The sequence below is a fragment of the Gallinula chloropus genome (assembly GCF_964237585.1).
Source record: "Gallinula chloropus genome assembly, chromosome: 2".
Classification (NCBI taxonomy): domain Eukaryota; kingdom Metazoa; phylum Chordata; class Aves; order Gruiformes; family Rallidae; genus Gallinula; species Gallinula chloropus.
Genome location: NC_140086.1, coordinates 77,869,731 through 77,894,591, shown reverse-complemented (window position 1 = coordinate 77,894,591; position 24,861 = coordinate 77,869,731). Strand labels below are relative to the sequence as shown.

At 40.3% G+C, this 24,861-nt stretch overlaps 1 protein-coding gene across 1 annotated transcript in view; it reads left to right on the top strand.

The window, feature by feature from the left end:
- Nucleotides 1–24,861, top strand: part of CTNND2 (catenin delta 2) — a gene marked incomplete at its 5' end in the record, with an annotated part of 546,420 nt that overhangs the window by 303,620 nt on the left and 217,939 nt on the right. Inside the window, one exon of the mRNA XM_084260131.1 lies at nt 2,289–2,541. Within this exon, the coding sequence (XP_084116257.1) occupies nt 2,289–2,541 (253 nt within the window). The remainder of the gene's footprint in view (nt 1–2,288; nt 2,542–24,861) is intronic.

Below are 24,861 nucleotides of genomic sequence, written 5' to 3'. Positions count from 1 at the left end.
GTAGGTGTTAGGGTGACAGCTAGTTTCACTTCATACAAATACCTATTTTGATAACAAGACAAAGGAGGAAATAGAAAGAAAAGTTTTCAAAGAATTTAAAACCAAACACAATTTCCATTGAACTGTCTTGCAGAGGAGAGGAAGGGAAACACAGTGGAATATTTTGCAAAGCAATCTACATTACAATGAAGTTCTTGTTTTTGGCAGTGTTAGTGTTGTAGGGCTTTTTGCAATTCCCCATATACTGTGTCAAAAGCTATCAGCGTGTTCTGCACAGTGACAGTACTTAAGAGTGTGCTATGTCAGTATATAATTACATTTTTGCTTTTCCACTTGAAAATATTTCCAGTATTTTCTCTAACTTGTTTTTTTTTGCTCTTTTTCCCACAAGGCAACACATTTTGGTTTTGAACTGTGTGTATTTTCTGTGATGTTTTCTTTGTGTCTTCCTAACGCTGAATTTAGCATGCTTTGTGCATGGGATGTTTCAGTGTGCTAATACTGTTATAGCATTTTAAATGATACTGTTTTACAAAGAAAGGTCTGTATCTGTTTATTACCTTATTTCTTAATGAAATATATACCAGAAATTAAAACCAATATTTTAAAAATGTTGCTATATATGTAAGTTAGCATCACGGAATAGTTTGGGTTGGAAGGACCCTTTAAAGACCATGTAGTCCAACCCTCCTGCAGTAAGCAGGGACATCTTCAACTTGATCAGGTTGCTCAGAGCCCCATCCAACCTGGCACTGAACACTCCCGACGATGGAGCAATCAATAAATGGGTGATTTTATATAAAAAAAAAAATATTAGGTAATACTTGCTATTGTAAAAACTCTATACTTTAGAGCCATAAGAAAAATAAGGCAAAAATTTTATACAAACCTGAACTTCTCCGGTAGTGTAACTTTGTCAAGTGCTGGGTCAAACTGCTGTAACTTTATTTAAAGCTCACTATATTTAGTTTGTTGATGCTGAGATAATTGCTTTAAGTCCCTTTCATAGTCCTATAGTATATTACAAAAATCTGTTTTCTTAAAATGAAAATGTGCATGCTAACGGGAAATGATTGGGATGTCTGTTACGAAAACCTGTCTCTTAATTATATGGTTTTGCCTACAGTTTTGTATGTGAATTTCACCCAGATAAAAATAGTCCTGCACTTGGGCCCTCTCCTGTTGGCGAAAGTGTTCTTGTCTTGGGACAGGGGGAAATGGGAGCCACAGTGAGCTCACACGCCACTTCAAGCAGTCCGAATTTCCTTCCAACATTTAATTCCTATTCATTTCCAGGTCAGAGATCATGTGGACCCTGGTCCTCTGGCCCTTACAGTGCAAATCCATTTTCCATTAACTGGACTTTGCTTAAAAAAATGTTGCATGTTTAACAGGACTTGTAAAGCAGACTGGATCTCTAGTGCACGGTGCTGGAGCAGACAGATAATGGGCTACAAGAGAGATTAATAAGATTTTTGAGTCGCAAAAGCATTAAGTCAGTTTAAATCTATTGGTTAAGCAGCTCAGCACTGCTAATGCATTAATCTCGAGCTGCAGTGTGTGAGCACAGCCGTTGTTGGCGTGCGTTAAGACATCTCCATGATCACCTTGGGCTTAGCTCTCTTTAGGGCTTAGCTCTCTTTCAGACTCAGCAGTAGCAGCCCCCTAAGTCTTACTGAAGGTGAGATGCACAGAATACTGGTTAACGAAGTGTACGCAGTGACTCTGGGTAGCAGGTGTCTGGTTTTACCTGCTATATGGATGCCAGGACTGTAAATCTGGGGTGGCCGTGGCTGTCTGTTTCTTTTGCCATACAGCCATCTGTCTCAGTCTGGAGTCTTGAGCCTGGTTTGACCCTCCTTCTGCTGGTACAGGACTGACCTCCACCCTGTAAGGACTGCAAAGGCCTCACTCCGTGGTGGTTGTGAATCTCAGTTTGACTAGTCCCTTGCTGCTTTCGTGCTTTTTTTTCATTTCAGCTTTAGTGCAGTTAAAACCCCAAGTGAAAAGCACTGCTACGGTCTGTTTAACTGGTGTAAAGGTCTCCTAGTCCAGAAGTGACATGTCATTTAGAAATTCATTTGACGGTTATTTACTTCAATGGTTTTGAAAATGACAATGTTGTTTGTTTGTGTTTTTTTCTCATTCTTTTTGAACCCCTGTTTTATATGTGTGTGGTTTTTTTGTTTGGTTTTTTTGTTTGGTTTTTTCCCTCTGCCTAGACCTGGTTAACCATTTCTGTGAACAGGTCCTCAATTTTTTACTTTGTCCCTACTTTCCTGTCGTAGCCCCATCTTCCCCTGGTGTCGACTCCGTACCCTTACAGCGCACAGGCAGTCAACACGGCACACAGAACGCAACAGCGACCTTCCAGAGGGCCAGCTATGCGGCCGGCCCAGCCTCCAATTACGCAGACCCCTACCGACAGCTGCAGTATTGTCCTTCTGTTGAATCACCATACAGCAAATCTGGGCCAGCCATCCCACCTGAAGGGACCTTGGCTAGGTCACCTTCCATTGATAGCATACAGAAAGATCCCAGGTGGGTGAAACCTTCATTGTCTACTATTTCTTGCTCATGCAGGGGTTTGTAATCGTGGTTTGCTTCGTGTGTTTCTGATGTTGAATATATAAAAGAAAAAACAACAAAAAAAAAACCCCAACACCGTGTTTGTACATGAAAGATTTTGTTTGCATATAACAGTGCTTTGTCCTTGCCTTGCCTTGGAAAGCTCTCATGAGCTCTTCTGTGAAACAGAATCATAGGTGCACCCTAGAATATGTGTGTTTAGCCTGCTTTCAGTGGAGCCAGCCCTTGAAAGCTCACGGAAAAGTGATTTCTCTGAAAACAGGGTGGGTGGTATCACTGTTTTGACTCTGTAACCATGGTGGATTGAATTTTCAATTTGCTCCTTGGGCAGAAGTTGTTACAGTTGTTGGTTCATCTGCAGTTAATACTTTTAAAACCTGCAGAGAAGGATGTTCTGGTGCTGGGAGGTGAGACTGAGCCATGTGGAAGCGATATTGTCGTCGGGCTTACGCTTCACGCTGTCTGTCAGGCTTCCAGTGCCAGTACCTGGGAGCAGAATGTGTGCACCACACTTGGCAGAAATGGTGGCTACTGTGCCTGCCTTGTAAATATATAGCACAACTTTTCATGTTGCTGGGAGGCGTGATCATCCTCACCTACCTAGCAAGGGTGAAACTACAGGCATACGTGCCCACCAGGCAGGTGGACTGGAGGAGAGAGGGTTTCTGGAAAATTATTTAACTCTTGCTATAAAAGCAATGGAAGTGCTGACTGTAATCCTCAGTGCACTTACTGATTTTGTTAAATTTCCTAATGGAAAAAAAAAAACAAGTTTCTTTTGAACTTACATCAACTTTCAGCGAGTTTAAACTTACACAAGGTTTTTCTGTGGCAGTTGGTGTGATTTATTTCTTTATTCTTGTTACATGTAATTTAATGATAGGAGAGCCCAGAAACGTGCTACCAGCAAAAATGGTGGGGGTGTTTAAGCGATAATTTGAAAGAGACTTCTTTCCCTTCATTAAAACCCAAATATATTACAACCTGATCTCTCTACTTGTTTAGCACTGTAGCAGTTCTGTCTCTCCAGCCACGCACACAACAGTGGTTAAATTTTTGTGACACATAAGAAACATCACTACTTGCAGATACTTCAGCCATTGCAGAGTTTTACTTGTTGGGAAAATTCTGCCTTGAACTTTTTTTTTCCCCCTTGGCATTGTCTCTGAAAGTTTAAAAAAATTAATTCCTCCCCTTCTTCCTCCTGCCCCAGAACAAACATTGTGACCAGAGGGAAACGGTCTTTTTCTGAAGCCTTGGCATTTTGATGTACTTTTATTCCAGAATATAAAAGCCCGTGGAGGAAAAAGGGCTTTACTTTGTAATTGTCTTGTGGTCAGACTTAAAGAAAATTAATATTAGGAGTGCACTAAGCCAGAAGAGACATTACAGTAATCTATATGAAATGTTCTTAGGAGAGGCATGATGAAGCACTATTCTCTGTAGACAGGAAAGACATATTTACAGTACCTCTACAGGTGCACAGTATCTTTTTAAGAGAAGGTTATCTTTGGTTGCTCTACTATCACTTCACAACTGTTAGGCAGCTCCTGTATGGGAAATGTGCTTGTAAAAGATTTCTTCTTGCAAGTTTTTTGTTTGCCTGGTTTTGGGTTCTTTCTGGTCTTCTGATACCATTTGTGAGTTCATGAGTATTGATTTCTGTAGGTAAAGTAGGAATGAGGAGGCATCCAGGTATAAATTGAAGTTGATAAATTCTTTAGAGGAGGTCACTGAATATTGTTACTATTAGATGGATTGGGATTTTCCACAAAATAACTTTTGTGAAAGAGGTTTGCAGTACTGTTTATCTCAATTTTTATTATCCATCAATTGTGTGTGGTGTCTCTTACTTAGCATTGCTGTCCTGGCTTTAATTAGGAAAAGGAAAATATGGTTTAAATACAAGAAACACTTTCAATGGTCAAGTTGCATTGCAATCCTCAAAGGGTTATCATTTATACCTTTTACAGCAAGAAAAAAATTGACATGTTGGTGAGTGGATGGGCTTTGTCAGCCAGTAAGTTTTGGGTTTCCCTGCAGATCTATCACTGCTGTGGTTGGTTGGGTTTTTGTGAGTGACGAGAATCGTGGAGAGAAATGGCAGGCATCATTTTCTGACACTGAGCCTACCTATCCAACCAGAGGTCCAAATAAAGGCTCACTGGCAGGGGAAAAGCAGCATGACAAAGGCATACTAATTGCAGGCTTTTGCTGAGAATTTGCTCTATGTCAGTCAGCTCAAGAGGAGAAATAGATACCCAGAAGAGAACATACTCATCCTAATAAGCAATTAGACTGCCTAAAACTGAACATTATTTTCTAGAATCTTCAGTTCAGGCAGAATTTCCATCTGAAGTCCCAGACAAATGGTTGGCAGGCACCGATGTCCTTGACAATTTTTTTCCATTGTTTTCACTGTGTAGTTTGGATTACTAATACTCCAGTTTTACATACGTGTTCTGAGCTGACATTTGGTAAATAAAATTTTAGCTCAACATCTGTTCTACATCATCCAACTGTCATAAAATGTAATTTTAATGTTCACTAACTTAAAGTTTAGGACAAAAACTATTTTTAAAAAGTATCAAAATATTTAGTAACGGTTTGTGGTAGGGTGATTTTTCATTTATGCAGGTAGACTCTTAGCTGATACGAGCTCATTTAACAGGTAGTAAAAGCTGTATACATCCATCCTGTTGTAGAGTCTGAGGCTTTGTTATTTGAAAAGAAAGGAAGCCCCTGAGCACCCTTTAGAAATAAAACTTAAGTTCTGTATATGGAAAACAGGAAAGTTGAATACCAAAGATTACTTACAGATTGAGTCTGCAGAGCAGTTTACTTCATGTCAAAAAAGGCAGAGAAATATACGGTGGGTTTGTGATATAAACTGCTTTATGCTGTAATCTCTTATATGAAGAAGTGGTGTAGGGAGGGAAAAATACAGTATTTCTTTTCTGATTGTCTTGGTTTTGGCTCCTAGTGGACTGTGAATGAGAGAAGTTATGAGTGTTTTGAAGTATCAGAAATACAAGTCTGCGTGATATTTTCCAGCCTACTTTCATTTAAGAAAGATTATTCTGTCTCTTGGCACCAGCATATTATCTAAGGTTTGTCCATTCCTAGACTTTATGGGAACTGGGGAACCCTAGAAATAGAAATGCTGGTACCCATTTGTCAGTTTGTGTGCCTTCCAGTTTTTACTCCACAATACAAACCTTGCAAATGTGTGTAGATTACTTAGTTTTTTACTTTTTAACCAACAAAGACACAATGTCCATGTACAAATCACACTTGCTACGTAACAGATGAATAATACATAATCTTTACATATTTCAGTTGAAGTCAAACCAATGAAGTTTTGCAGTAATGAGGGTTTTGCTTGTTTATAGATGCACTCTGGCTTGATGGGTGGAGTCAACATGTTTCCTTCACTGTTTCATCATTTCCCTTCTTACCTGGTTTTTATTTGCAAACTTGCACACACACATCTTCTCCTGCAGAGCTGAGTTAACAGCAAGAATTACATAGAGTGCGCTCCACTAGGGCCATCAAAATGAACTTCAGAGTTCAAAAGTCCATTGTCATATTTCATTGAAATAGCTTGATCTAGAATTGCAATTTTCCTTTCGGGCATCCTCTTCCACCCACATTGTGTTTCAGAACCATTAAAACTGTTTGTTAAGAAGATGTGGTGTAAGTTGGTGAACGAAGTTGTGAAGTATTCATTCTTCATTATAGAATGGACTGCAGTAATGATTTGGCTCTTGTTAAAAAAAAATAATAATGAATTCCAAACCCCACTAGCAGTAGAATCATGTTGCAACTTTACAAGAAAACAACATTTTTCAAACAAGCTGTTTCATAGCGGTCCTCACCTTTAGAACTGTCTGGTTATAGGTCAACAAAGAGACAGAGTTTTCCAGGTATTGCATGATTTAACTGTAATCCCCTGAGATGTTTCTGTTCTGTTCTGCACTTTCAGAGTCAACTTTCCATTTCATTACCTCGGCTGTCCTTAATTTCCTGCTAAGCAGAAGATGACAGTGCTGTCTGTCTATCTTCTAAACTTTCAAATTGGCGTTCTTTCCACTTATGAAAGGAAGTAAATTAGATCAGAACATTTCTGTGAAATGTAAGTTTCAATTTTTTTTTTTTTTCCAAAAACAAGCTTCGTTTTTAAAACACAAGCTAGAGAGCTTTGCTTTTCTGTAGGAAAAGTGATAAAGTAAAATAAACTCCGGTTCAATTTCTGTGTTCCAGTAAAACTGCTTATGAGATTAGCAGACAGAGTGTGGAACGTGGGTTGTTAAGAGATAAATGTTTCTGCAGGAGTCTTCACCGTATATTTAGTATTGCTTTGTTCTGAGGATTGTCTTAGCGTTCATATCATTAGTCTACTGTAAACCTGAAAAGGAGCCAGGCACTCCAGCAGGGTAGCAAGGTAAGAAAATAGCAGTGTAAACCTGCATGTGTGGGAGGTTGGACATCTTTGTGGAAACCTGTCTGGTGTCGTCGCTGGGAAGAGTCGTCACCTTCAGAATGAAACTCTGGGTGAGGCAGAAGGCCTCGCTGTGATTACGGTACAGCTGGTGGCAACACTTCGCACCACTGCTCTGGAGAGTCCTGAGACAGGAGCTTGGGTTTTCAGAATCCAGAGGGCTGGTGGGTGATGTTTGTGGGTCTCTGGCATAACTCTCTAACCCAAGCAGTAGAAGAGTGTAGTTCATATTCCTGGCCTGAATGAGACAGAATAGGGCTTGGAGATGCACCCAACCCCCCTTTTATATGACACAGTGTGTGATAGGCAGCTCTCCTTTTCCTGTTTTCAAAGGTCCCTATTATCCTTATCTGAAATTAAGGGTAAAGTAGAGGGGGATATGATTCTGCAAAGGTGGTGGCAGTGAAGAAGCCATGGGAATATACTTGTGGTATATCTGGGCATGTAAATGTTTGGTAATGTAGGCTTACCCCCAGAAGTAACGGTTCAATTTCCTAGGCCCTACTAAAAGCCTGCTAAGTATTTTTGGCATAAAATGTACATGGGCCAGGCCTCTTTTATTGATAGAACCAAGTGGATGCTGTTATAACGCTCACTTTGTAGTTCTGGTTTATGTGTATCTTTCATTCAGCAAGGAAATACCCGATTTATTTTCCTACATAGAAACTGAACAGTATCCCAGGCCTTACTGTGTTCTGCTCTGAGTATGAAAAACTGACTCTAAAAGCAAGTAAAATCAAACAGTCTTAAACAGCAGAAAAATACACCCAAGTCAAAATTAGCAAGTCCAGAGCAGTCTGCAGTTTCTCATACGGATCTCTCTGGATTGAGGCATGAATTTTTACTTAGCACAAGATAGTTTTGAGAAAACGTGGAAGATATGATAAACAGAACTCTGTTTCCCCTTCTTGCTGTAGCTAACTAAAGATGACACCTGCTTCCTTAACATAAGTGAGATGGGGTTCATAGACTATCCTACATTCTGTTAACTTGGGATTTCAGAAGATCTACTTAGATGGAAGCCTTGGTTGGAAAAGACTTCCATAGGTAATGTTTAGTTCCAGCCTCAGCACGGCAAAAGAAACAAGGAGCTAGGAAGTCCAGTCAAGTACCAGATAGTCATGAAATGGAAAAGCGGTACCCAGAGCTTGGAAAACTTATCTTACTGTGTGTGTGAAGCCATTCCTGTGTATGCCAACAGTCTGACATTCCAGTGCTTCTGCTGGGGTGCAGCAAATAAGATTCAGGATGCACGAACGTACCACCTGTATTTGCTATTTTTTTCTCTCTGGAATTTGCCCCAGATGATTGTTTATCAGTCTCCTTTCCCTGGGAAGTGCTTTGGGAGGAAAAAACCCAACAAACCAAAGAACAAACTCAAGTGTACTCCCCAGGAATAAAGTGCCTGTGCTTTTAGAAGCACTAGTACCTGCTTGCTCTCCTCTATGACTAGTACCATTTTATTGACGGCACAGGAGGCTGCTCCGTTTTGCTGCCATCCCATCTTTAAAGAAATCTGAGCCTATCATTAACAAACCTGCCCTACTGTAATCACAGAACATCACAATCTCAGTGTATCACAGTATTATGGAAAGTGTTGGTCCATGCAGTTTGGCTAATGAATCTCTCCAGAAGGGATTACAGTTCCTAAACCATCAGCAGAGTAGAGCAGGTTATATGTAACCATTTTAATTGGTAGGTTATTTATGTGGTGTACAGGGTGTAATTTTGGGAGAGGTGATGCCTCATCTCTTGTTTTGATCTAAAAGTTCAGCTCCTAAAATCCTCTACCTCCACCAGAATGTAATTACTTCCCTTTGTGAGGGAAGTTGTTTTGATGGGTGCTCAGTGGATGAGGAAGTGGCTGGATGGTCATGTCCAGAGGGGTAGTGGTCAAGAGCTCAATGTCCAGATGGAGCTGCATGGTGGGTAGTGTCTCTCAGAGGTCTGTATTTGGACCACTAAGTTTAATATCTTCATCAACAACATAGACAGTCAGATCAAGTGCCCCCTCAGCAAGTTTGCATACAACATGAAGCCAAGTGGTGTAGTTGACACTCCTGAGGGACAGAATGCCACCCAGGGGGACCTGGACAGACTTGAGAATTGTCCCATATAAGCCTCGTGAGATTCTCAAGGCCAAGTGCAAGGACCTGCACTCGGGGCAGTCCCCAGTATCAATACTGTTCTGCTCTTGAGAGATCCCACCTGGAGTACTGCATCCAGCTCTGGGCTCCTCGGTACAATGATGATGATCTACCACGTGAATAACAGGAAGCCCTTTCCACTGTTTCTCTCTTAATCTGTTGCACATTTTAATGGCTTAATCCATCCAGGAGGAAGCAGGTGGACAGTGTACCACATCCTTTTACCATCCATTACTCATTCCTGGTTCTTGAATGGCATTACTGAGCTTGCAGTGGTGAATATGCATCGCAATGCAGTTTCTGCCTTTGTTTGCCACCCATTGCTCAGTATCCTGTGGCTCATTTGCAAACTGTGACAGATGCAAAATCTGCGTGGTGCCTTTCTGTGATGACAGACTGTAAGAGCCAGAAACGTTGTCTGTAACCAGACATTAAAAACATGGGGAAGAACCATACTTTCAGGCTTTACTGGGCTCATGTAAGCTGTTACGATCTCCTGGCAAGATGAGCCACATAAGAAGCTTCTCAGTAGTAACTCTTGGACATCTCATCAGCCAAATGGATAATAATGATCTTGCTGCTTACAGGGATGTTGAGAGTAAGTTAAATTTCTAAGGTGCTTTGAAGTTCAAAGGATAATCTTGCTCTTACTTCCACAGGAAACATGATGGGAGGGAGGAAAGGGAAATGTATCAGGTAGAGAGGATGAATGCAGAAAATTTTCAAGCAGCTTGCTAAAATCAGGACAAATAGTCTGAGATTGTCTTGTTAAAAAAGACAGTTCTCAATGCTGACACACAAATTGCTGTGCAGAGGTTGTTAGTGTCCGAAGCTGGACCTTTGTGTGATGTTGCACAACATTTTTCTAAGCAAGAGACAAAAGCCAGCTAATTTTGTGGCTGTTACACAAAATGTGTCACTGAGAGTGCAGTATTTCTGTAGAAGAGTAACACCAAGAGTTGGCTGAAATAATGTTTCTAGTGTAGAGTTTAGCTAAAAATGATGGAGGGACAGGGTGATCGACAACTTTTCTTCATTTCTAGCAGCACTTCATATCATTTAGAAATTAAGAGCCTGATTTTAAGACCTGTAGCTCTGTGTAGATTAAGTATGTTGGATGGGAATAGACCGACCTCTGGCAGCTCACTCAAGATCAGAGCCTAATGTGCCATTCCTTCTCCAGTGCATCGCTGTTCCTCTGGTGGTCTCCACCACCTTCACCTAGATCTTCCTTTCTCACTCTGCTCCACCACCCCACGCCAGAGGCATCACGGTTCTTAGCGTTAAGTGAGGGGTTTCCTGGGAAACCAGAGCCACTGCAGATCCCCATAAAAGTCCTGTAGCCTTTATTGCAGGGAAACTCCCAAGTCTCTACACTTCTTGTGAAATATTTGATCTTCTTACTTGGTTTTCTTAAGCCACTGCAGCAACATTGGCATTGTTTGCTGCTTAGCATCTAAAAATTTGGGGGGTCATGTTTATCCTTCTCCAGGCAATGAAGTGGAGGGATCTGGGGGAAAGGGGGAAGCTGTGCAAACTCTGTCCCCAGGTAAAACAATTAATTTATTTCAGGAAATGAGCAATATCTATGCATGTTTAAGGAGTAAAGTATTTGCATTTAGTCTTTTTACTCTTTAAAAATCATTTGAAGTTTGCTTTAAAATCCTTTTATTTCCATAGCAGGATATGATGTATTTGGTTCATATGCTGTATTTCAGAGATGAGGGTTTATTTTTATTTTTATGCTGTTTGATGCTGCTTTCCCTTCCACCTACCTGAGTTTGAGCATCTTGAATGTAAAAATTCAGTTTGAAAGTTTGGCCCTGATAGCTTATGAGGCTGAAGAGAAGTGATAGCGCGCGTGCGCGCGTGTGTGTGTGTGTGTGTTGGTGGAAGTGGGAGGAATGAATACTGACAAAACACAGGTGTAAAACTGTTCCTCAGTAAATGTGACTCTCTTACCTTCCTGTTAGTCAGGATCGTGTTGTGTTTCTGTGTTACCCCTCACAGAAGCTGTGCTGATCAGTCAGCCTCACTTGTTCCAGCTCTTGTTGCTAGTATGAAAAGTGGTCCCTCTTCTAGAGTCCCTCCAAGTCCTGGAAAGGTTCAGAAACTAAATGCCCGATGGATGCTTTTTATGTCACTTCATTGTCCTTAAAATATTAATGCTCAATAACTTCTCTGAAACCACTGCAGAATAACTTAGTGTTTGCAATTCTGTAATCCTGGCTATCCATTGAAAAAACACCAGTATGATTCCTACCAGGGACTTCTGTTTGCCTCCAAAAATCTCCAAGGTTATTTCCACATTATTTAGCAGCATGGGATTCTCTTATTTTTGGTTTAAAGATGATTGAAGTGCAGAAAATCATGTGACCTTCGCGTGTCAAAGAATCTCTTGCAAAGATCTGACCTTAAATTACCTGTGTCAGAACAATGAAAACAAAACAGAAAGAAGGTGCTTTTCTATTTTCTTTCTTAACATGTCTCGAAACAGGAAGGTGTTACAGGGGAAGATTCCTCTGGCCTAAGGCCCAAGATGATGAGATGTTAAGTGTAATGTTCATGAGCTGGAATTTTCCTACTAGAAAGGCACTGACATGGGCAGAAAATCACCACGGTACTTTGCCTCAGCAGCAAGGTGCCCATCAGCATGCTCATTGGAGGGGACCAACTGATGGGACTGCCTGTGCAGGGGGGAAATGGTCCTGGCTGGAGACCTGCAGCTCCCATGCCCCTTTTGTTAAAGAGCAGAGCAGTACTGCTCGTGCAGCCAGGGACCACCAGACCCGAGTGGTGATGGGTGTGCTGCCCTCACTTGCCAGCGTCAGAGAATAGATCTGCTTCTGCATTGCGAGGAGGACCTGCAGGAGCCACGGCGGTGAAGCTCAGGAGATACCTGCAAGGACTTCTGGGTAGAGATTGAGCCTGGAGCAACCTTCAGGATTTTTTATTTCTTTGGAATTGATGCTTTCCTCGTTGACTGACTTGTGTTGCTGCTGTCCCTGTGCTGGCTCAGTACTTTGAGCCGAGCATCTCTGAAATGTGAGTGTGTGCTTCGTTATTTGCCTGCAGAGAGTCAGGGCACCTGGGCCAACTCACAACTGATATTTTGCTGTAAGCAAAGTTTGCAAAGTTTTTATAGTTGAAGACATAAAATGTTGGAAACTCTATCAGTTGTGATTTGCATCCCAGTGATTCACAAATAAAAGCTGCCTCTTGTTCAGTGATGTGACCCTTCAACAATGCAGCTGTTTGTGTCACCGGGTTTAAATTTCTGGTCCTGAATGGCCTCAGAATGAACAGCAATTATTTTTTATCCCCCCCCCCCCCCCGGAAGAAGTTGTTTTTTTGTTAAGGGGTTACCCCTTTTACGCTTTTTTGAGTTGTCTGTGTAGTTGTGTGAGTGAATCCTTCCAGTAGCTTTTGATAGGGAAGGCTTGACATTTTTTTGCACTAGAGTAGTTGCCAAATGTCTCGTGGATCTCTGGCTGCACACAAATCGATGCACAGAGGATTCTTTAGGTGTGTTGATGTTGGATAGCTTTTTTTCAGGAAAAGTAGGAGAAGGGCATTTGATTTCTACTGTGGCTTTACCACCGTACCTGAGAGTGGAGTTTGCCATGGGTAGCCAAACTGTGAAGTCTCTGTTCAGGCAAAGCTTTTACTCTCTTGTAAAAATCCTTTGAAATACATAAGATCTTCTCTGAAGGATGGAATTTTCTTTGCATAGACGTCTATGGTGGATGCGTGTTTTTCATTTGTCAGCAGCTATATTTCTTAAATGAAATTTTATCCTAAACTGTAAAGGTTTTATCTGCAGCTGCTAAGGAATAACAGATCCAGTCAGCTGCTGCATTTTCTGTGGCAAGACTCCAGCAACCATCTGTTACCTTTCTGCTTCTGCACAACTTACACATCAAAATCTCCCCCCTCAAAAAAGAAAAACACCAAACCACAAAACACCAAGCGCCAACCAAAAACACACAGCAAAGAAACCCACAAAACCAAAAAATGAAACAGCAGAGGAATGCCACACAAAAGGTTTTCCTTCTGAAGTATGTAAGACTTCGTAGATACATAAATTGTTTCAGTAAAAATGTGGGTTCAGTTCTTGGGCATGGTAAGAGAAACTTAACTTTGGTAAAGCCGTTTGGTTATGCTCTGTAGGGTTTTCACAAGAGCATCTTCCTCAGCGAAATCTCCCTTTAGTACCAACAGGAAGCCTGCATGCCTCCTGCACTTGCGCCTCCGTTTCTCTGTGGGTGGCTGTGTGTTTTCTAAAGGCAAATCCAAAGGGCAATGAAACTATTCTTTCAATTACCTTAACGTATGTTTATGCTAAAGGTGCCTTCCAGGGGGAGGATAGGTTTGAGAGAAGAGTGGAAGCCACATTCAGGTTTGGCTGTTCTGTCAGCTTGTGACATCATCTCAGTGTGTGTGTCTGTCTGTGTGGCTGTTTCACGGAGCAGTTGAGGAGCTGATGTCTCAGCATGCACGCTGAATGCCTCTCCATCCCTCCCTTTCCCATTACAGGTGCTCGACGCTTCAGTTTTCAAAGCGTCTAGGTGGAAATGCTTTCATTGAGGCGCCTGTTTATCACCCCCTATATGCCTGTAATCATGCCGGTTGTACACATGGGTACAGTGAAACAGCCTAATAGTTTCTGATCCCCAGCAGGTTTATTACTCGGCCAGACTTGCCTCATAATAATAAAGCAAAGAGCTGCTCAGAATAACTCCAACTGTAAATGCAGAAGCCTTTATCTTTTCCTGTTGCGTATTCATTGACACAAAGATGAGTCTATTACTGAACTTGGATCTTGTTTCTTTTTGTTATTTTAAAATAAAATTGGAATTTTGCGTAGATTTTTCTTTTTAGTCACATTAACCATGGCTTAATTTTACTCAGTCTTTGTGAAGTGTTTGTGTTACTTTATTTTTTTTTAAATTAGCTGTAAGCATGGGATAGGAGTCATGAGCTTCTAAACTGTTTTTCAAGCATTCATGATGAGAAAAAGTCTGCAATTAATTGCTAAAGGAATAAAAAGTGTTTGTGAAGGGTAGAGGGAAGAAGTGATAGAGCTGCTTTTCTTCAGAAAAGTGTTTATGGGGGAAAAATATCAGGAAAAACCAGTGTATTGCCAGTTTTCTATATTTTGCTATAAAGTCCTATTATTGTTATGTCTCTCTCTCTCTCTCTCTGCTGTCCCAGTAAACTATCCTTATCCCAACCATGAGGTTTGAGGGGGTTTTAAAGTTTCTTTTTCCTCCCCTTTCTCCCCAACTCCCCAGACACACCTTCTTAGAGAGAACGACAACCATCTATGCATCAATCCCTAAAATTTATTTCAGTGCATGATTTTTATTGCTTCTATACAATCAGGACTAGAATAGATGGTGGAGGAATGATAGAGCTGGTAGGTGACAGCAAAGACACACAAAACCAGTGAGGGTAGCCTGTCATGCTTGTGTTGACAGCTTCAGCATAGCCTGAAGGATAATGAAATGCGCAAACTAGATTTCAGAAATGTTTTTAAATAAACTATTTATGAGCTCACTTCTTCAACACCTCTAACTTCTTTGGAAAATGGAATTCTCTACGTGTGGTATTGATTTAGTTTCTTGGTATCGCAGGCTTCTTGGGAAGGGTAAGCTCCTGGTGCTCCTGGTTGTGCTGAATATAAGCAACGCAGGCTAAATCTTGCAGTCTTTCCAAAGAGGAAAGTCTGTTGACTTTGCAGCATAACTTTTGAAAGGAAGCAAATGCAGCAATGCGAAGAAGCTTCTATGAAAATTCAACAGTGAGTCTTCATCAGCAATAGTTAAGAGGCAAATTTTGTTGGTTTTGGGTTTGTTTTGGGTTATTTTCTGAGCTCGGTTTTCACAAGGAAATTAATAAGATAAAACTTTTGTGTGGCATTTTGGTAGATTAAGATGAATAGTGAATTTCAGAAATTCATTGACTGTGGTTTGAGGTTCAACATCTGTCCTCAGTACAGGCAGAGACTGGGGTTTTACCAGTGTATTTTTCCCCACTGTGTGAAACTGCCTGTGCAGGAGGAAAAATGTTTCAAATGCGTTGTTGTCAAGTTCACAAAATGTGTGCAATGAGAAATACACAAAGAAAGCCTTCTCAGCCTGTTTCCTCTAAAATGCTCTTGGAGATCCCTTGTACCTCCATGTACAGCTGTGTGCCTGTTCCAACAGCTAGAAGCAGTTCAGGTTGGGTTTTTTTTTCTACTTTCAGACAGCTGAAACTGCTTGATTCAAACAAGAAAGTAATATTTCTTGGATAATAACTGTCTATTAAAATAACTTATCACTCAAATGTTGAGATGTCAACGTAACAAGAAAAGTGTTTTCTACTGCCAACTTCTCTGTAGAGTTCAATCTGGATGCCATAGATCCAGCATTAAAATTTTAATTAAACCTAGAAAGAAACATGTTTTAGATTATTTTTCTCCTTTTTTTTTTAGTAAGACTGAAGTTTGAACTCATTTCTTGATGGTAAAAAAGAAACGCAAATAAACTTCTAGTACAATGAATAGTAGTTTTCTTATGCTGGCATTTGGTTTGGGTTAGTAACTTCAGAAAAATAATAATGCTCTTTTGAAATGAAAGCCAGAAAAAAGAATGAAAGCTAAACAGAATAAATGTAGCTTTTGAGTTTTGTGGGAATTCAGAGAGTTATTGAGTGTTTAGAAAGCTCAGAGGGAAGGATGGCTGCTTTCAGCTGAGTGTTGTAGTGTTGTAAAAAAATTATCCCTGACTTCGTTTCTTTTACCTCAGGGAAAGAACATTTTGGGAAAGAACATTTGCTTCCTTGTTCTCCCCAAACCCATGTAAAGTTTAGGCTTTGTAATTCTGAATTCTCTCAGGATTCCATTGAAAAGGAGACTGGTGTGGAGATTTATGTATTTCTCTCAATATATGCATGTGATAGCAGTAACGATGCAACTCCTGTGAGAAGATGCAACTTGGAACAAAGGCTGTGAAAAGTGCTCAGTCAACTACCAGCATGCATTACTTTTTAAATACATTAAACAAAGGTAAAGCCATGGATTTGTGCTGCTGTTTCTGCATCTCTTGCTAGTATTTAAATAGTCCAGTGGTTTCATTCTGCTGTACATGCATAAAATTGCTATATATTACATAAAATTGCATGTCTGTTCCAAAAAGCTCATGTCCAATTTGAAATGAAATGTAAAAAGGGGGACTGATAAACAAGAGAAAGTAAAAAAGAAGTCAGGGTTAAAAATAAAAGCAGTTTCCTTTTTTTTTTAATTCTGTCAATTGATTTGGTTCTGTGAATCACATAAAAGCTTTTATTCTTCACAAAAATTACTGGTATCCCTGGGCTGCTTTTAATACAGTCACGTTTCACTGTTACTCTGATAAGCATGTCTTGGTAGAAAACCCAAGGATTAAGAAAAGGGGTAGTTTCTTTCTGCATAGGTCAGCCATGAAAGCCTCTAGCAAGGATGCTGTGTGAAAAGTGCAAAACTTTTGGAAGACGTGGACAAATATGTGCTCAAGGTTGGTGTTCAAAGAGCATTTCAAAGAGTGCAGCAAAGGGCAGAACTGCAGAGGACCTTGGACGTCTGTGAAGACTGTGTGGAGAAAGGAGCCAACTGTATGCAGCAGTCTCATGCTGCCGTCTTGTAAAAGTCAGAACTGCTCGGAAATCTTGGTTGCTGGAACAGCAAAACCCCACGTCTTTCAAATGGGCTGACAGTCTGAATGCTCCAGTATTAAGCCTGGTCAGCCAGCTCAGAAAAAAATACATCACTCCCGCTTAGCATTTGCTAAGCTTAGCTTGCTTTATATACATGTAAATACACATGTGAGTATGTATGTAGTATTAAGAAGGGCTGTAAGGTTGAGGGCATGTTGGCCATGGAACGTCCTGGGAAGTGGAAGCACAGAGAATAGAATTTTCCACAGTGACAGGACACTGGAAGACCTGCTGCTACCCAGCCTATGACCTTTATGCAGTATGCAGGGAACGCAGTCTTTGTGTGTACAGCAGAAATACAAACTATGCACATATACACAAAAGAAATGGCAAATGGTATGTATACGTGTACAGAATCCACAATCCATACATACATGGCATGGAGCTGTATGCTGTCAGCCTGTGTGTTTAGGTGGGGATATGGGGCTGAGGAGGAGGGTGTGATTTTTGTTCAGAAGCTCGTTGGATTTCTTTGTTTGATAAGAAACAGTAGGATAGGTGCAGTGAGAGTGGAATCTCCTTGCTAAAATGCCTCTGGCTGTCTCAGAAACACGTGTAAATGTTTATAAGCACTTTGCTTTCTGTAGACCCCAGCTTCTCCAACAACTTTCAGACAAATTTCAGGTTCTAAGGACATAGCCTTCTCAGTTGTCTTCAGAGAGGATACATGGCTGTTGTTCGTGTTCTCTACTTCAGGTAGAGTCATTCTTTGTACTTGGTCAGCCCGAAGTAGCTACTCTGTCTTCTTTGAAATTACAGCCTCAGGAGCCGTGAATTTTACATACCCAATTCAATGGCAGCAGTTAGCTCTGCTGGTGCCATTGGGATTTTTTCTGTTTGGAAGTGGAAACTGTGATATCATTTTAATTCGGTTGCATTTGTGTTACCTTTTGCTGACAGACACCTCAGTGAACAGACAGGTTTGTGGTCAGGATTGTGGTAGCAGACAAGTTGGAGATAGTTTCGTGTTTTCTCCGTGGTTTTCAAATACAGTGCAGATGCTTTGTTTAAACCTAATAAAAGTAATGTGAGTATTTAAAAGAGAATACTTTTATTGCCCTGGGTTCATATTACTGAGTTGCTGTAGCCTAATACTTGACCTTGGACGCTGCATACAGTAACACAAACCCAGTTCAGTGACCAACCACACTGACATGTGCTGCACCAAATCACTTCTGCACGCATATTGTATGAAGAACCAATATATGGGATAAGAATGAGTGGTTTATGTCAGCTGCTATGTCTAAGAAAGCCTGGCCTCTTAACTAGGGGTGTGATATTTGGAAGCTCTACCCTGGTACAGCCAACGTGTAAGATTGAAGTTATCTATCTTTGTTTCATGACTGAGTTTATGATAAAGTAAGTATTTTTCCATTTCAAAAGAGGTAAGACAGTTAAACAGGTTTTGGCTTAGTCCTAGCTAATTTGCTTGCTAGCAGATGTTGCTGCTCTTGGAAGACCTACAAATTGAGACCTGAACTTGCCTAAACTCTGAAGGCTATTTATACTTAAATGAGTATTTTTTTATTATTATTAACACAAATATTCTTTTTGTTAAATATACATATGCATATGTGACCAAATCTTTCCTTGGGAAAACAGCAGTTTGCTATATAGGACTGCAAATGAGGTTTAATTTTTGGCTGATAGTGTTTCATGTTAGCTTTGGTTTTATGTATGAACTGACACAAACTACTCTTTTTGAGGACAATTAACCCTAATTAAAGGGTTAAGATCCCTTTTGCTGAGTTGTGCAATAATTTTAAATGATTGCATATTGCATCATGTAAGAAGATGCTTCTTTCTCCCAACATGCTGAATGGAGAATTGATTTATAGCCTGTAGATAAGACTATTCTCCATGGAAGTTTGAGAAACTAGGGGAAGTAATAAAACTTTTTTTTTTTAAATTTTGTAACAATGGGGAATATCAAAAACCCCTGTAATAATAAAAAACTAGTAAGAGTCAAGTGAAGAATCTCGTGTGTTACTCCATCTGCAAATGAAAGACTTCGAGACTAAAGTCCTTAGAATAGATACTTTCTTTCCTGTCATATTCACTTGTTTGACACTATAACTCGATGTAGTTGAGTGATCTTTAACGAGTAACTAAAAATATCTGGAGGAGTGACAGATATAAAACTAGTATGAATTAAAATGGCCATAAGATTGACATGGAAATGTTTCTTCTAAATTTGTCAGAGAAGAGCAGAAAAACGCTGGAGACCTACAGTAAAGTAGACTTCAATGTGAACTCCAAAACTGAAATTCCTAGCTGTAAATTTGCTTCCTGATATTTTCATCCTGAGACATATTTCTGGTTTGTAGGCTTCTGAACCCTTCAGATTTGAACTGTGACCTGCAGGACAGTGAATTTTCTGTCTAACATTTGGGTGAATTGTCACATGCCCATGTCCTGCCAAATAACACTTCCTTGGAATGGCAATTGGTGGCTGCCTTTATTTTCCTTTTCTTCTCATTTCTAGAGCCTCTAAGACTGTGCTGGTGTGCCCAGGTACACAGCCATCTCTTCAGCCATGGATTTTGACTGTGAAAGCATTTGCTACTTCAAATGGGAATCCTGTCCCCTTGATCATCTGCAAGCTTTTTTTTATTATTATTATTATTCCTCACAAAGCAGGATGCGAAATTATTTTTCTTGGGATAGCAACTGACCTCCCTGCTGAAAGAGGAGGAATTCAGAGCAGAATTCCATTATGGCTGCATAAAGTGCTGTGAGTAGCTCAGTGTGAAGCTGAACTCTTATTTGCCTACATGTAAGGAAGGGTGGAAGAGGCAGTGTGATGATGCTTCACCTGTGAAGTGTAAGGCTTTAATGCTTCATCATTCAGACTGACTCGTAGGGCAAATCACAATTTAACTTTGGTACTGGGAGAGAGAGATCTATGTGCCATGGGGCACACACTCCTTCTTATGTTACACGCAGTAGGCCTGTATTATATCAAACTTTGGTCCCACATTTATTTGAATTTTCCATGCTGGCATTTCTCTAGCTGGAAGAGCCTGAAGTTTTCAGGAGCAGGTCGAACAGGCAACCATGTTGGAGTTGGTAGAAGAAGCTGTGAGTGTTGACAGTAAACTGCTGTTGAGAAATTAGGATTAGTTAGTGATAGGAACTGTGTGTGTGTATCAGAGTTCTTGGAAACAACACTGCAATGATGGCTGGATTTCATGTATCAAAGTTATGGAATGTATATTATATAACTTTTAAAATCTCCTTAGTTTGGTGAGCATAGGTGTGTTATACTGATAACAAAATGTGCACAAAACCTGATTATAACATGGCTGGTGTTTTGTAGGTAGGACAGAAAAATCTTCACCTTAGATTATTTGGTGTTTAAATGAGCTGGAGCTGCTCATGGGGGTAGAATGGCCTTTTTTGCTTTTCTCCTTTCCCCTGTCTACTCTACAAATTGTAATAAGACTGGAGCAGAATTGGAGAGATGTGCAATTTATGGTATGCCATATGGAATACCATATGGAAGGAAAAAAAATAAATCAGGGATCAGGAATCTTCTGTCATGGAAAGCTAATGAATATTTTCAGAATTAAGGCTGACCTGAAAGCAATGGCTTGGTGTTGCAGTTACTGTAGGTTACTCCAAGCTGACAGTCTCAGTAACTTTTGAAGTCCTGCAGAACAATTCTATGCTTCAAGAAAAAACAACAAGGGAGGAAATCTGCCTTTCCCCATGGAATGGCACTCACTGAGGGGTCTGAGGGTTTTCGCTGCAGTAGACTAGTAACATTGAAGATAATATAAAACCATTAATTATTAAAATATAGATTTCCTGAATGCTGCTGATTTCAAGTTATTTTAATGTGTTCTGAGATTGTCTTTGCATCTTCACTCTGAATTTGCACAACAGTTGGAATATTCTAGATTATTGTTTTAAGATTCCACTTTATTCTATGTTTTTATACAGTTGAAGAAGCACACACGTTCAGTATAGAACATGCCTTTCTACAGCTTTTTGTGACTGAAAGAGGAGTAATACAATTGCATTTCAGTCGTTGCATTCTTAAAATATTAAGCTATGCTTTCAAATACATGAATAAAGTTTTCATCTAATAGAATTTGCATACTCTGGGGAGTATCTGAAGTATAAAAAACTTGAGAGGAGGATTTTTTTGGTACTTTCACATAGAATGGCTTTCTTCACAAATTGATTTACTGTATCATTTGTTGTTTGTTGTGATGACAGTTCACACTTTTCTGTGTCAGTAGCTACTAACTTGACAAGAAATCTCATCCATTGGCTGTTTGCCAAATTTTTGTTTCCAGTAAATATAATAGGCAAAATAGAGAGAAAACCCCCAAATCCTTACAGTTTCTGGAAACCAGTTGTTCGTTTTGATGGAACCTGATTGGTGTAGGAGGGAAGAGTGGCACAGTAACAAACCATGTCTGAGATCTGTTTGAAGGAAAAAATAATCTCTGCTTCCAGTCACTTACATCGCTTGGAAGGTTCCAACCCCCCTGCCATGTGCAGGAACAACCTCCTCTAGACCAGGTTACCCAAAATCCCCTCCAACCTGGCTTTAAATGCTTCCAGGGATGAGGCTTCCACGATCTCTCTGGGCAACCTGTGACATCGCCTCACCACCCTTATAGTAAAGAATTTCTTCTTAGCATCTAATCTAAACCTGCCCTCTCTCATCTTGAAGCCATCATCCCTTGGCCTATCATTACACTCCCTGATGAATAGTCCCTCTCCAGCTTTCCTGTAGAACCCCTTTAGGTATTGGTAGGCCATAATTATGTCTCCCTGGAGCCTTCTCTTCTCCAGTCTGAACAAGCCCAAGTTTCTCAGCCTGTCTTCACAGGAGAGGTGCTCCAGCACCTTGATCATCATCATGGCCCTTCTCTGGACTCACTCCAACAGCAACATGTCTTTCCTGTACTGGGGACCCAAGAGCTGGACACTATTCCAGATGGGGTCTCACCACAGCAGTGTAGAGGGGCAGAATCATTCTGGCCACACTGTTCTTGATGCAGCCCGGGACGTGGTTGGCCTTCTGAGCTGCTAGCACATGCTGCTGGCTCATGTTGAGCTGGACGTCAATCAGCACCCCAAAGTCCTTTCAACTTCTCAAGCTTCTAGTGTTGAAGAGGATGCCACTTGTCACTAAAGGCAAGCATACAGTACTGCTACTGTTGCACGGGCAGCATAAGTAATACTACAACCCAGAGCCAGACAGCCTGGGTTTTGATAACAAGTGTGCAGAACCAAGATTGTTCAGCAAAACAATCCAAAAAATGAGTCTGTCTGTTGCTGCCTCGGTGGGTAGGTGAGGTAGCTACAGCTGAAAGCTTGTTGGAATTGTTGGTATAAACTCTAGCTTGTGCATACTCTGAAATTATTGAATTCTCCAATTGAAATTGTCATTGATTGTCAAGCAAATGTATTTGCTGTATATGAGAGAAAGATACCTCTCTCTGGGACTTCTGGGGGTAGTAGTTGAATACCTGACTGTGTTTACAGAGTGTATTATGTCTAGCATGGGTTGATTTTGATTCTGCACGTTTTGTCAACCTTACTCTCTGCTGTTGTCTTCAGCAGCAGACTGATTGTACTAAGGGAAGTGATGCCTGTGCATGTGTGGGCATGTATGTGCGTGTGTATCACGGAAAGAGACTGTTTAGCACAGAGCTCAGCCTGTGTCACGTCACAGGATGGCTGCTGGGCAGCCCCAGCGTATATTGATTGAGTATGGCTCGTAGAAAACTATGCATGATTTACAGTGGAATCACAGACTGCCTTGGGTTGGAAGGGACTGTTTCCAACCCCCTGGCATGGTCAGGGACTATTTGGAATGCAGTAGTTCTTGTTTAGGTATTTTCCTGTTTAAACCTTCTCCGTGAACCAAAATACTGCTTTTCTGATTGTTAAAAATGCTAACTTTTGGTATAGATTGCAGGTTTATTTCCAGTACTTTGAGCTAAGTCATATCTTTTACATTATCCTTTTCCTGTGTTCTTGTTAGTTATTCTACAGCCATACCCGTGATCCACGTTGTTTTTATTGTCACCAGTTGCTTCAGGCCCAGAGATATTTACCTGTTCCCCTTAATCCCCTTATCTGTTAATTGGAAAATTCCTTGGAAATTCCTTGAGGTAATACTGTCTTAATTCGTCATAACAGGTAGAAAGTTCACGAACAGAACTTTACTAGAGAGATGCCTCAGGATGGCCTTTGTCCTGTAATTGTTGATAGTGTTTTTGAGGAGTGGGATAAGGAGTTGACCTGGAATATTTTGTTTGGGATTTATTTTCACTGGTTGAAAGTAGCTTCTTAAAGAGTTTTTTTTTTACTGGTTTGGGGTTTGTTTTTTAAATTTTTAGATTGCCTGAATTTGTAATTTCATTATAAATTGTGCTGTCTGGTTTTCTGTATGGTGGTTAAAGACTTGCTTTATGTCTCCATAGGCCTTTGGGAATAGTGATACTGTCTTTGGTACAAATTAATTGGGTAGCCTTCTGAACTTAAGTTGCATTGTTAGATTATAAGACCTGGTGGAGGAAAAAAACCTAACAAACTGCACTGCATATGAATTCCTGTTGTACAGCTTCCATAAAGAACCTATTGGGTTCGTGCTATAGACCCGTGATTTTGATGACAGGCTAAATGCAGACAAGCAGGTAGCATATTGCTAGTAACAAAAACAATTTTAAAAAAACTAAAAATGCAAGAATGAAAAGGTTAAACATTGCTATTTGAATTTTAAAAAGCCTGTATCAGTTTTAACTATGTTCCTATTACAAGTTCTGATGTTTGAAAACTTTTGCCATCCAGGATGGGAACATCATCTCATTTGAAAAGTAGAAACAGTGTCACTTACAGGTTTGTCATATAGCACACTGAAAATTACCCATTTATTGTAGTTGTTATAGCAAGTTAATTTCATCTCATACCCATATCTCGCTCTCTCCATACACTGAAAAAGATGAACTAGATTTCAGGTCAAAAAAATGTTGGCTTAGTTTTTCAGATTTATAATTGGCTTCATATTATTAAACTGGAAATCCTGTGGGATACTAGAGTTTATCTTGAACAACTGTTCCTTGGTGGCCATCTGGATTTTTAGATGGTAAAACAATGTACTCATTTTTTCTAACAACGTGATACTCTGAAGTACGGTGCAAGATCTGTATTAAAATCAATTTCCAGAGGGAACTTCCCCGTCATCTGTCTCTTTTACACGTTTCCACCACAGTACTTTTTATACCCTGCTTGTAGACCTTGCTGATATAAATTCCAAAAGGGAAAATGGCTTGTGTCAAATCTGAGCATTTCTTACCTTCTATAGGTTAAAGTAGTTTATAAGTTTCTGTTGACAGCTTGCAAAACATTAATTATTTTTGTTATGGTATATACAACATGGAAAGTAATAGTTTGTCAAGGTTTTTAGACTGATAGTGCTTAGAAAGCTTGATAGCTACATGGCCTCCTGCCTATTTATTACAAGATGTTACTAGGCAAATCTTTTTAAGATTACTTCAGGCTTTTTCTAATACGTTATTCTTCATAGTTTTTTTTGTCTAGATTGCCCATCTCAACTGCATCCTTTAATAACAGCGTGACTGATCTAAAAGATCGTGGCCACAGAAACTGTTTTGTCATAAGGAGAGGAAATAGGTACAGTGCTAGGAACCACAGTGTTACTCTGACAAAATCAGCACAAGGAATTCAGCCCTGACACAAGTGAAACTGCCCCATAGTCAACAACATTTGGTTCATTGGCATGGGGACTGGCTAAGGTCCAGATGACCCGAGGGGTTTGAGCTACATGGGCAGGTTGCACCCCCTTAGTCACAATCAAAATATGTGCCTGTTATACTTCCTGTCACTCAGCTTCAATTGTCA